The following is a 13,103-nucleotide window of genomic DNA, read 5'->3' as shown; positions in this document are numbered from 1 at the left end:
GGCACGGATCAGGGCTGAAGTGTGTGTCTGGCAGGTTTGCCGTGGGATGGGCTGGGATGCAGGGCAGAAGGAGCAGAGGGGATTGGGGTTCTGGGGCAGCAGGAGGGCAGCTGGTTCCCCTTGCCCCAAGAGAAGAGGTGGGTAGCAGGATGTGGTCTCTTCATGTTCTCTGCCTCTCAGCTCCCTCTTTGTGCCTCCGTGTCCTCTGTGTGTGTGTTAGCTCTGAATTCTCTCCTTCACCCCTCTTTTCTCCCTGTGGCTGCCTCTCTGCTGCCTCAGTCCCCCATCTCTGTGCCTCTCTGCTCCCAGCCTGTGCCTCTCCTGTCTGTCTCTGCTCTGTCCTCACTCTCTGCTCTCTCTGTGCCTCTCTGTGCTTCTTTGCCATCCCTCTCTTGTCTCTGTGCTCACTCTCAGCTAGGTCTGCTGTATCTCTCCCCATGTTTGCTCTCTGCCCCCTCTGCCTCTGTGCCCTCTCCCCATCCCTCTGCATCTCCCTCTTTACTCTCCAGGTCTCCAAGCTCTCTCTCCAGTCTCTCTTTGCCTCCTCCTGCCCCGGGCCATGTCTCCTGCCCTTATCTCGGCGTTAATTAATGAACTGGTGGAGGATGACAGGAGTGTGGGTGTGCTGACCTGAGATAGCTGACTGTGGCCTGAGGGTCTGTCTTTGCACACTGTGGGGGTGCTGGGGATGTGCTGGGACACCCCGAGGATGGAGAGGATCCCCAGGGCACTGGAGGTGCTGATGGGGCTGGCTGGCCCTTGCTGGGTGAGCAGGTGGGTAAAAACTCACGTGGTGACACAGTGGGGTGGTGGGGAGCACTGTGAGGGGGTTATGGTGGTGTTAATGATCTTCCTTGGATCTTTATAGGGTTTGACAGACTGTCCAAAGAGCGATGGTGAGAGGAGAGCCTGACTGTGGGGATCACACTGGCCACGGCACTGACCATGGCACTGACCACAGAACTGGCCACAGCACTGACCATGGCACTGACCACAGAACTGGCCACAGCTTCGTGGGACTTAATGATCATGGAATCACACAACAGTTTGGGGTGGAAGAGGAAGAGACCTAAAAGCTCATCTCATTCCACCCCTTCCATGGGCAGAGACACCTTCCACTATCCCAGGTGCTCCAACCTGGCCTTGGACACTTCCAGGGATCCAGGGGCAGCCACAGCTGCTCTGGGCACCCTGTGCCACGGCCTCAGCACCTGTACAAAGAAGAATTTCTCCCCAAAATCCCATTGAACTCTGCCAACTTTACCCTGAAGCAGAGCTGGCTTTTGCTACTTGAAATCCAGACTAGTCTGTAAGACCGGGCCTTGGATGTCAAACTCTCTTTGATCTTAATCTCTTCAGGTTGTAATTTAATGTTTCGAAATCAACCTAATCACACGCAGAAGCCTAATTAGCAACTGTCAGATGGCCCAGGGCAAATCCAGCCATGTGGGCTCAGTTGGGATGATGCAAACCTGACTTCAAGGCTTTCAAATGCTCCAGCTGTGTTTAAAAGGCAAAACAAGGGAAAAAAACCCCCCAAACTCTCCCTAAACTCAACATTCCAACTACTTATGGGGTTTTTTTTCAGACTTTTGGCTAATTTAGGCCAAATTTATTAAAGACTGATTATTTAGTTGTTGTGTACTGACGATGATTAAAACCTAACCCTGGGTGCTGTGTGCTGTTAATGATTGCCAGCCCAATAAAACCTTCAAGTTTCAAACTGTGTTGGTGTTTTAAATCCATCCAAAATCTGCAGCTTCAGAAGGTGAAGGGGTGGGGGACAGAGGGACACTGAGATTCAGCCAGAAGAGATGGAGCTGGAGAGCTTTGTCCTGCTCCAAAGGCACAGGGATTTCATCATCCCCACTTTGGGTCCAGGAGGAGCTGAGGACCAGGGCAGGGCCAGGGAGCTTTGTCAGGAATGATTTATGGTGGCCCCAAGTCACCCAAATGAGCCAGAGAAACCCCACATTTTAATGGCTGACCACAAATAACCCCAAAAATGACCTAAAGTAACCCCAAAAATTTCTGGAGTGAGTTTGAATTCTAACAACCCCAATGAACTATAGTAACCCCAAATCTTAATGGTTGACCTCAAGTAACCCCAAAAATGATCTAAAATAACCCCAAATATTTCTGGAGACAGTGAGTTTGACCTATAATAACCCCAATGACCTATAGTAACCCCAAATCTTAATTGCTGACCTCAAGTAACCCCAAAAATGACCTAAAGTAACCCCAAAAATGACCTAAAGTAACCCCAAATTTTTCTGGAGAGAGTGAGTTTGACCTCTAATAACCCCAATGACCTAAGGTAACCCCAAATCTTAATTGGTGACCTCAAGTAACCCCAAAAATGACCCAAAATAACCCCAAAGTTTTCTGGAAAGAGCGAGTTTGACCTCAAGTAACCCAATGACCTAGAGTAACCCCAAAAATGACCTAAAATAACCCCAAATATTTCTGGAGACAGTGAGTTTGACCTATAATAACCCCAATGACCTATAGTAACCCCAAATCTTAATTGCTGACCTCAAGTAACCCCAAAAATGACCTAAAGTAACCCCAAAAATGACCTAAAGTAACCCCAAATTTTTCTGGAGAGAGTGAGTTTGACCTCTAATAACCCCAATGACCTAAGGTAACCCCAAATCTTAATTGGTGACCTCAAGTAACCCCAAAAATGACCCAAAATAACCCCAAAGTTTTCTGGAAAGAGCGAGTTTGACCTCAAGTAACCCAATGACCTAGAGTAACCCCAAAAATGACCTAAAATAACCCCAAATTTTTCCTGAGAGAGTGAGTTTGACCTCAAGTAACCCCAGTGACCTATAGTAACCCCAAATCTTCATTGCTGACCTCAAGTAACCCCAAAAATGACCTAAAGTAACCCCAAAATGACCTAAAGTAAACCCAAAATTTTCTGGAGAGAGTGAGTTTGACCTCTAATAACCCCAATGACCTAGAGTAACCCCAATGACCTATAGTAACCCCAAATCGTCATTGTTGACCTCAAGTAACCCCAAAAATGATCTAAAGTAACCCCAAAAATGACCTAAAGTAACCCCACAGTATTTTTGAGACAGTGAGTTTGACCTCAAGTAACCCCAATGACCTAAAATAACCCCAATGACCCATAGTAACCCCAAATCATAATTTGTGACCTCAAATAACCCCAAAATGACACAAAATAACTCCTAAAATGATCTCAAGTAACCCCACAGTTTTTTGGAGACAGTAAGTTTGACCTCAAGTAACCCCAATGACCTAAAATAACCCCAATGACCTCTAGTAACCCCAAATCTTAATTGGTGACCTCAAATAACCCCAAAAATGACCCAAAGTAGCCCCAAAAAGGACCTAAAATAACCCCAAAGTTTTCTGGAAAGAGCGAGTTTGATCTCAAGTAACCCCAATGACCTATAGTAACCCCCAATCTTCATTGCTGACCTCGAGTAACCCCAAAAATGACCGGAAATAACCCCAAAGTGTCCTACAGTAAACCCAAAATTTTCTGGAGACAGTGAGTTTGACCTATAATAACCCCAATGACCTATAGTAACCCTAAATCTTAATTAGTGACCTCAAGTAACCCCAAAAATGACCTAAAATAACCCCAAATTTTTCTGGAGAGAGTGAGTTTGACCTAGAGTAACCCCAGTGACCTATAGTAACCCCAAATCTTCATTGGTGACCTCAAGTAACCCCAAAATGACCTCGAGTAACCCCAAAAATGACCTAAAGTAACCCCAAAAATGACCTAAAGTAACCCCAAATTTTCTGGAGAGAGTGAGTTTGACCTCTAATAACCCCAATGACCTAAAATAACCCCAATGACCTATAATAACCCCTAATCTTAATTATTTTGGGTTTCTTGTGGTCAAACTCATTCCCTATAGCGCACTTTGGGGTTACTTTTCATATTTTTGGGGGTTACTTGAGGTTAAGAATTAAAACTCGGGGGTTACTCAAGGTCATTTGGGTTACTAAAGTTCAAACTGCTCTCTCAGGAAAAATTTGGGGTCACGTTAGGTCATTTTGGGGGTTATTTTAGGTCATTTTTGGGGTTACTTGAGGTCACCAATTAAGATTTGGGGTTACTAAAGGTCATTGGGGTTACTCTAGGTCAAACACACTCTCTTAGAAAAATTTGGGGTTACTCTAGGTCATTTTTGGGGTTATTTGAGGTCATTTTTGGGGTTACTTGAGGTCAGCAATTAAGATTTGGGGTTACTATAGGTCATTGGGGTTACTCTAGGTCAAACACACTGTCTCAGAAAAATTTTGGGTTACTCTAGGTCATTTTTGGGGTTACTTGAGGTCAGCAATGAAGATTTGGGGCTACTCTAGGTCATTGGGGTTATTTTAGGTCATTGGGGTTATTAGAGGTCAAACTCACTCTCTCAGGAAAATTTTAGGGGTTATTTTGGGTCATTTTGGGGCTACTTGAGGTCACAAATTAAATTTGGGGTTACCTTAGGTCATTGGGGTTATTAGAGGTCAAACACACTCTCTCAGAAAAATTTGGGGTTACTTTAGGTCATTTTAGGGGTTATTTTAGGTCATTTTTGGGGTTACTTGAGGTCAGCAATTAAGATTTGGGGTTACTATAGGTCATTGGGGTTACTCTAGGTCAAACACACTCTCTCAGAAAAATTTGGGTTTACTTTAGGTCATTTTGGGGTTACTATAGGTCACTAATTAAGATTTGGGGTTACTATAGGTCATTAGGGTTACTCTAGGTCAAACTCACTCTCTCAGGAAAAATTTGGGGTTATTTTAGGTCATTTTTGGGGTTACTTGAGGTCACTAATTAAGATTTAGGGTTACTATAGGTCATTGGGGTTATTATAGGTCAAACTCACTGTCTCCAGAAAATTTTGGGTTTACTGTAGGACACTTTGGGGTTATTTCCGGTCATTTTTGGGGTTACTCGAGGTCAGCAAGGAAGATTGGGGGTTACTATAGGTCATTTGGGTTACTTGAGGTCAAAATCACGGTCTCAGAAAAATTTGGGGTTACTTTAGGTCATTTTGGGGGTTATTTGAGGTCATTTTTGGGGCTACTCGAGGTCACCAATTAAGATTTGGGGTTACTAAAGGTCATTGGGGTTACTCTAGGTCAAACACACTCTCTCAGAAAAAATTTGGGTTACTTTAGGTCATTTTTCGGGTTATTTTAGGTCATTTTTGGGGTTACCTGAGGTCAACAATTAAGATTTGGGGTTACTATAGGTCATTGGGTTACTTGAGGTCAAACTCGCTCTTTCCAGAAAACTTTGGGGTTATTTTGGGTCATTTTTGGGGTTACTTGAGGTCACCAATTAAGATTTGGGGTTACCTTAGGTCATTGGGGTTATTAGAGGTCAAACTCACTCTCTCAGGAAAATTTTAGGGGTTATTTTGGGTCATTTTGGGGTTACTTGAGGTCAGCAATGAAGATTTGGGGTTACTATAGGTCATTTGGGTTACTTGAGGTCAAAGTCACTCTCAGAAAAATTTGGGGTTACTTTAGGTCATTTTTGGGGTTATTTTAGGTCATTTTTGGGGCTACTTGAGGTCACCAATTAAGATTTGGGGTTACTAAAGGTCATTGGGGTTACTCTAGGTCAAACACACTGTCTCAGAAAAATTTTGGGTTACTCTAGGTCATTTTTGGGGTTACTTGATGTCAGCAATGAAGATTTGGGGTTACTATAGGTCATTTGGGTTATTTTAGGTCATTTGGGTTATTAGAGGTCAAACTCACTCTCTCCAGAAATCTTTGGATTACTTTAGATCATTTTTGGGGTTATTTTGGGTCATTTTGGGGTTATTTGAGGTCACCAATTAAGATTTGGGGTTACTCTAGGTCATTGGGGTTACCAGAGTTCAAACTTGCTCCCTCCAGGGCACTCTGGGGTTACTTCAGATCACTGGGATCACTTGGGATCGATTTCTCCCTCTTTGGGGACCGGCTTTGATCATTTCACTTCTCCCAATGTGTTTATTCCCCCCGTGCCAATTTCAGAAGTTTTCATCCTTTCCATCCCCCTCTGGTTTGTTCTCTGATTCCTTCTCCTTAGGATTCCTCCTCTCATTTGAACTGCTGGGGTTTTTTTAGGATTTACCATTTCTCTTGCTTTGGGATTCAAGGAAATGTCGTTTCATCTCTCCACATCTCATCCAGCCTCTCTGAGCCATCAGCCTTCCACAACAAATTTAGGATTTCTGTCATTCTCTGACTCAGACTTCCACCCTACATTTGTGAACATCAGCAGCATCACCCCATCAAAAACCCCCATTTATTTTGCTGGAAGCCACACCAGCATCAAGAACAATAAAAATATCTCTGTGTTCTGATAAGAATGGCAAACAAGACTGATTCATATTATTTTTTATTGAGAAATAATAATTATGTGTAAGTTTTTCCCCTGCTGAACCTGATTTTGAACTTGGACCAAATATTTCCCCCACCTGAGCCCAAATCCATTTTATTTTAATGGTTAAATACAGATGATTCCAGAAGGAATGAAAGTTCTGGCCTGGATTTCCTCATCGAGCAATCACGTATTTTTCCTCCACCATCTTTCCATATCAATATCCTGCATCTGTCCCAGATGGATAAAAATGTGCATCAAACATGTGGAATATCCACTTCTGGAGCCCCAAATATAGGAAAGACCTGGACCTGTTGGAGAGATGATGACAGAAAATACATTCTCAAACATCTCCCAGTGTCCCTGCACCAGCCAAGCCACCCTGGCCTTTGTTTTAGTTTTGTTTTGTGTTTATTCATTTTAAAGCACTGCAGGGAAACAGCACAAGGTTTAAAGCCAAGTGAAATGGTTTGTGCTGCCCCTGAAAGAAAGTGGCCACAGGGACTTGGTGGTGATTTTTTTTCTGTTGAAATTCCATTTGTAAACATGGTTAGTATAGAAATAACAGGAATAACTACAGCTGTACCAGTGGAAACGACTTTAGGTCAAGATATAACTTTTTTATTCAGCTGCCTTGCCAAAAAGCCCCGCTGGAAATTGTTTTCCCCCTGGTCTCTGTCCTGCACTTGTCTGTCTGTATTTATGCCACCAGCAGCTCATAAATAACAGATGGGACTCAGATTTCCTCACAAATCAGAGTTTCTATCAAAAACCTCTGCTTTTAACACCTATAACTTCAACAAAATAGAACCTTCTGGACTGACTTTTTTATTCTGAAGTTTTCCTTAAGTTCTACTGGGAAAACAGTCAAAAGAGCTGACTGTATCTTAATAAAAATAAGCATGGGGGGTACAATATTTGCTGGTGTTGGGAAAAATCCCATGATTTTAGTAGCTGAGGCAATGTCAGGAATACAGTTTGGTGAATCACTCCATCCCTCCCTCCCAGATTTTTAGAGTAGAATTCCACAAGGAGACTTGGTACAGACCTTGTCCCAGCTTTCCCAGCGCTGTGCAGGCAGGAAATTCCCAGGGAGGCAGGAATTTGGGTAGAGAGATGAGCAGGAGATGATTTGAGGCCAGGCCTTGCTGTGCTTCTCTGCTGGAGTCCCCATCCCAGGCCCTGGAGGTGGAAAGGTGTGACCTCGAGGGAGGAAAAGAGATGCATTACCTGGGGAAAACTCAGGGGAAAACTCCGGGAAACTGGAGCGGGAGAGAGAAGGTGGGTCTGGAGACTGAGTAAAAGCTGCTGCAGAGAAAACTGGGGGGAAATGGGGGAAAAAAAAGCAGTAATTTTAGGAAAAAGGGTTACAAACTGTCTGCGAGCGTGGGGAGGCACAGGGTGCCCAGAGCAGCTGTGGCTGCCCCATCCCTGGGAGCATCCAAGGCCAGGTTGGAGCACCCCGGGATAGCGGAAGGTGTCCCCGCCCGTGTCCAGCGTGAAAACGGACGGTCCTTAAGGTCCCTCCCAACCCAGACTGCCACCAGGGATGTGCCCCCGCCATCCCGACCGAGGGGACAGCAGGCAAGGGGCCGGAGCGGCCACAATTCCCCCTCCGGCAGCGCTCGGAGGCACCGGGGAGGCACCGGGGAGGGACCGGGGGAGGCACCGGGGGAGGCACCGGGGAGGGACCGGGGGAGGGACCGGGGGAGGGACCGGGGACGGACGGGGGAGGCACCGGGGGAGGCACCGGGGAGGGACGGGGGAGGGACGGGGGAGGCACCGGGGAGGCACCGGAGGAGGCACCGGGGGGGCACCGGGGAAGGCACCGGAGGAGGCACCGGGGGAGGCACCGGGGAGGGACCGGGGGAGGCACCGGGGGAGGCACCGGGGAGGGACCGGGGGAGGCACCGGGGAGGGACCGGGGGAGGGACCGGGGAAGGCACCGGGGAAGGCACCGGGGGAGGGACCGAGGAAGGCACCGGGGAAGGCACCGGGGAAGGCACCGGGGAGGCACCGGGGGAGGCACCGGGGGAGGGACCAGGGGGTCACCGGGGGGGCACCGGAGCTCCGCATGTCCCGCTCCCGGCCACGCCCCAGGCCACGCCCACTCCCCCGATTCCTCCAGGCCACGCCTCCGCCACGCCCCCTTTTCACTGACGTCACCGTCCGAGGTCGCGCGAGCGCCTCCGCCGGTGACGTCACGTGGCGCTACCGGGCGGCCCCGCCCCGCTCCCGCCCCGCGCCGCTCCGGGACCCTCGGGCAGGTAACGGGGTACGGGGTACCGGGGGTACGGGATACCGGGATTTGGGGTCACGGGGGGGGGGACACCGCCGGCAGGGCCCCCGCTGGCCGCTGCGCTCGCCGCGAGCGTCACCGTCCCCCTTTCCAGCACCCCTCGGTTGCTTCCCCGCCGCTGGCCGTGCCACCTGCGGCTCCCAAACACAGTGACCCCTCCCCACCCTCGGCCACCCACCCTGCCCGGGGGCCCCCGAGGAGCGCTGCGGGAATCGCCCCGCGGGGCACGGAACGGAGCCCCATGTGCTGCCCCAAAAGGGGTTTTGCTCCCCAGACCCGCATCCCGCTGTCACCCGTCCCGCTGCCACCCACATCCTGCTGCCCCCTGTCATAAATGCCCCCTCCCACAGCAGCAGAGCCCATAATTAGGCGAGCCTCCCACTTCTGCGTCTTCTGGCTTTACACCCACAACCTGCATCTCCCAGACTTGCTTCCCAGTCCCGTCTAAGGTGATCCAGAGGGATGGACGACATCCCCACCCTGCCACCCCCCTGCCCACAACCTGGCGGGCACCCGATTTCCCGTGCCCCTATGGCCCCAGAGAGGGACGTATTTGAGCAGTCGCACCAACTCTTTTTCCTGCAGGAGCCACCATGGATCTGGTCCTGGAAGCCGCTGACCGGCACCTCCTGACGCCCTACGTGTACCCGGCGGGGTGGCCCGAGGGCGAGCCCTGCCGCCAGCTCCTCAGCCTCTTCGTCATCACCAACCTGGGGGCCCTCGCCCTCTACCTGCTCTTTGGCACCCTCAGCTACTACTTCATCTTCGACCACGAGCTCAAGAAGCATCCCCAGTTCCTGGAGGTGGGTGCACCCTGGGGACTCCTCGCCCAGGGGTCGTGGCAGCATCCCCCTCGCCATCCTCCTGTCCACTCCAAATGTCACGTGCCAGTGTTGTGGCACAGGCTGTCCCTACTGTCACAACCAGCCCTCTCAGCCTGCTGTTGCCCTTGACCATCCCTGACCAGACACAAGTGCCACAACCCAGTGTGAGCCCTGCCCCAAGCACAGCTGTCCCCAAATGAGCAGCACGCTGCATCCCACACCATGGCACGGATGCCACGACAAAGGGGTGGCCATGATGCCATCCTTCTCTGCCTCATGAGGAGCACTGGGGCTCTCAGATGTCCCCTGTGCCCCTGATCCCTCTTGCCGTGCCCCACAGAACCAGGTGAGCCGGGAGATCGCCTACGCCCTGCGCTCCCTGCCCTGGATCAGCGTCCCCACTGTCGCCCTGTTCTTCGCCGAGGTGCGGGGCTACAGCAAACTCTACGACAACATCGAGGACTCCCCTTATGGTGAGTGACCTCCCTGCACCCCCTGCCACGGCAGCACCCTCTCCCCACCTGGGCCACCTCCCTCAGCCCCCATTTCTCCCAATGATGACCCCAAGAAATCCTCCTGGGTACATCCTGTCCCAGGCTATCAGCCAAAATCCCAAGTTCTCTTTAGGGCAGGCACCCATACACCCTCACTGGGAGTTGTGTCCCCCTGCTTGACACACTCCTCCCTCCACCAAAGAGATCCCTCCCTTCCCTGGGCATGGCTCCCAGTGACTCCCAGTGAAACCTGACTCACTTGCCCTGAGTCACAGGGGAAAGCCTGACGCTCTCACCTCAGTGGGGCAGAACCTGACACGACTCAGATATGTCTCCCACCATGAGGACCATTGTGGAGGCCCTTACAGCCTCCTGATGCCCACATGTGCCACCTCTAACACCCCTGTCCCCCTCCCCCCAGGCTGGTCTGGTGTGTTCCTCAGCATGCTGTCCTTCCTCTTCTTCACCGACATGGGCATCTACTGGATACACCGTGGTCTCCACCACAAGCTGTTCTATAAGGTATGGGACAGGACGAGGGGCTCTGGACAAGAGTCCTTGTCCCACTCTGGGGGACCTGTCCAAGATGCTCCTCCCAGGGAATGCATGCTCGGGTGGGAATGGCTGAACCAGGTGTCACCATGTGATGGGAGCTGAGAGCCCTTTAGGGCTCATGTCCCCTGCTCAGTTTGGGTGGTGATGGCCCAAAAAGCATCCCCTGGGGCTGTGAATCTGCCTGGAGGACCCCCTGAAAGGGTCCACCCCGACTGACAGCCCCCTGTCCCCGCAGCGCTTCCACAAGCCCCACCACCTGTGGAAGATCGCCACGCCCTTCGCCAGCCACGCCTTCCACCCCGTGGACGGCTTCATGCAGAGCCTGCCCTACCACGTGTACCCCTTCCTCTTCCCCCTGCACAAAGTCACCTACCTGGGCCTCTACATCTTCGTCAATGTCTGGACCATCTCCATCCACGACGGCGACTACCGCGTGCCGCGGCTGCTGCGGCACGTCATCAACGGCTCTGCCCACCACACCGACCACCACCTGTACTTCGACTACAACTACGGGCAGTATTTCACCCTCTGGGACAAGATTGGGGGTTCCTACAAGAGCCCCACATCCTTCGAGGGCAAAGGCCCCCACGATTACTTGCGCAAGCTCCGAGAGAAAGACTCGGGAGCGTCCAACGGCGTCGCGGCCTCTAAGAAAGACCAGGGAGCGTCCAACGGCGTCGCGGCCTCCAAGACCGAGTAGGCTTCCTCCAAGTGTGTCCCTTCTCTGGCTGGATCTTGTCCCATCCCTCACCAGCCACCCAAGACTGTTTTCCACGGACAAAGAGCCCCTGTCCCTGATGATGTGACCAGCGTGAGGTGATTTTTGGTGAGCGTCCGACCTGCCCCGATCCCAAAACGGCGGCGTCCGGCTTCGCTCCACACCACAGGTCTGCCCTGTTTTTCCTACTGCTTCCCCTCCCAGCTCCCTTTGGATCTCTGCTAAGGTTCCTGCGCTGCTTTAGTGCTGTGCTGATGCTTTACCAGAAGAGTAACATGGCACAAATAGAACAGTAACGTGGCACAAATTACCATGACTCGTGGCAGGGTCTTCATTTGTCTGCTGCGCCCCTTTGTCGATGATTCATTGCTCCCATCGTGGTGTCCATCGGGACGAGCTGTATTTTGGAAAAAAACCTTACCTTTTGGAGGTGGTGCGGCTTCTCCTGATGGCTCCCTTGGTGGGACTTCTTGCACTCAACCTCCTTCCTCTTGCCCGGGGATGTCCCATGGAAACATCAATGCCTGTAGGACAGAGGTGTACTTTGAGTCTTGTGGGTCCCTTCAGCTTCCTGAGAACTCTGAGGGGGAAGGGAGGAGGAACAGGCACCCAGATGTGAGGGGCAGGGGCTTCTCCTCACTCGAGGGCTCCCCCCTTGAGGGCCTGTGTGTTTCCTGCTGAAATTTGGTCACCCCACCTTTGGGGTTGACCCACATTCAATAAATCTCAATTGCCAACTTGGCTACTGTTTGGTCCCTTCTCCCTGGCTCCTGCAAAGCCTCCTGGGGCAGCCTGTTTCTGCCCTACAGCACCCATGAGGGGTTTGTCACAGACCTGGGCTGTGCTGGCAGCAAATTTGGGCTAAAACAGCAGAGGATGGGGAAAATACAGTTGGAGTGGCCAGAGCCACCTCCAGTCCCCCAAACCTCCTTAGGTTAACCACGTCCCAGTGACACTTGTGCTTTCCCATCCCCTGGTCCCCCAGTTTCACCAGTCACTGGAGCCCTGCTGCCCTTACTGGGCACAGAGGCCCTTCTTTGAGTGCCTTGCTGTGGTGACAGCCCCTGTGCTCCCCACCCAGTCTCTGCTGTCCCCAGGCAGGAGTGGCCCGAGGCCACACCACCGCACCATGTGGCACCTGGTGAGCACAAGGGACACCTGTCCCACGTCCTGCCAGCACAGTGCCCCGCCTGGGCCATGCTCTACTTTCATCTGCCCATCCCAACTCGCTCTCCCCACCTGGACAGGACCCCTGACCTCTGTTTGCTGATTAACCTGGGGCCTGGAGCGCTGCCCAGGGCCCCGATCAAACACGGTGACAACATCACTGACCTTGGCCAGCCACGGGCCTGACTCCCAATCCACATGAGGCCCTTGGGAAGAGCCCCAGGCTTCTCATCACCCCATCCTTTCACCTTTGCTGAGCCTAATGCCTGGGCACCCCATCCTGGGCAGCTTCGGGACAGACACTGACCCTCGGCAGCTGGGTCCTTGCAGGGAAGTAAAATCCAATGGATGAAATTCCATCACTCCTGGTGCCCAGTGCACCCTCCCACGGTCCTAATGCTGGGCACCTGGCATTCCCACCGGGATGGATCTGCAGTACCCCAAAGCCCGGGGACAGGGAGAGCGTGTCCTGCCGGTCACACAAGGCTGCCGGCACAGGACGCGTCCCCCGCGGTGGCCTTGGGGCACTGTAGCGCGGAGAGCAGCAGCTCTGGCTCTGCTCCCCTGATGCTGCTGTTGCCACAAGATGGGGATGTTGCTCACGACAGCCATCCCTGGAGCTGCACCTGCGTGGATGCCCTTCCTCCTCCTCCTCCTCCTCGTTCCCCCAGTGTGGGGCAGGAGC

At 51.9% G+C, this 13,103-nt stretch overlaps 1 protein-coding gene and 3 long non-coding RNA genes across 4 annotated transcripts; 2 read left to right on the top strand and 2 right to left on the bottom strand.

The window, feature by feature from the left end:
• Positions 1–340: 340 nt before the first annotated feature.
• On the top strand, positions 341–1,723 carry LOC125338225. The gene is made up of 2 exons (XR_007208229.1): positions 341–774; positions 869–1,723. It is a non-coding gene; the product is annotated as an uncharacterized LOC125338225 (long non-coding RNA).
• An 821-nt stretch (positions 1,724–2,544) lies between these two features.
• On the bottom strand, positions 2,545–3,764 carry LOC125338161. The gene is made up of 3 exons (XR_007208216.1): positions 3,709–3,764; positions 3,660–3,668; positions 2,545–2,579 (listed from the first exon to the last, which is right to left on the bottom strand). It is a non-coding gene; the product is annotated as an uncharacterized LOC125338161 (long non-coding RNA).
• A 2,599-nt stretch (positions 3,765–6,363) lies between these two features.
• On the bottom strand, positions 6,364–8,052 carry LOC125338335. Its single transcript, XR_007208247.1, has 2 exons — positions 7,410–8,052; positions 6,364–6,672 (listed from the first exon to the last, which is right to left on the bottom strand). It is a non-coding gene; the product is annotated as an uncharacterized LOC125338335 (long non-coding RNA).
• Positions 8,053–8,522: 470 nt separating this feature from the next.
• SC5D (sterol-C5-desaturase) lies at positions 8,523–11,992 on the top strand. The gene is made up of 5 exons (XM_048328981.1): positions 8,523–8,628; positions 9,246–9,463; positions 9,825–9,957; positions 10,400–10,500; positions 10,769–11,992. Exons 2-5 carry the CDS (start codon positions 9,254–9,256, stop codon positions 11,231–11,233), a joined length of 909 nt encoding a protein of 302 aa, XP_048184938.1. The 5' UTR covers positions 8,523–8,628; positions 9,246–9,253; the 3' UTR covers positions 11,234–11,992.
• The last annotated feature ends 1,111 nt before the right edge of the window (positions 11,993–13,103 follow it).

Source organism: Corvus hawaiiensis, chromosome 25 (genome assembly GCF_020740725.1).
Source record: "Corvus hawaiiensis isolate bCorHaw1 chromosome 25, bCorHaw1.pri.cur, whole genome shotgun sequence".
Lineage (NCBI taxonomy): Eukaryota > Metazoa > Chordata > Aves > Passeriformes > Corvidae > Corvus > Corvus hawaiiensis.
This window is presented reverse-complemented; position numbering and strand designations above follow the sequence as displayed.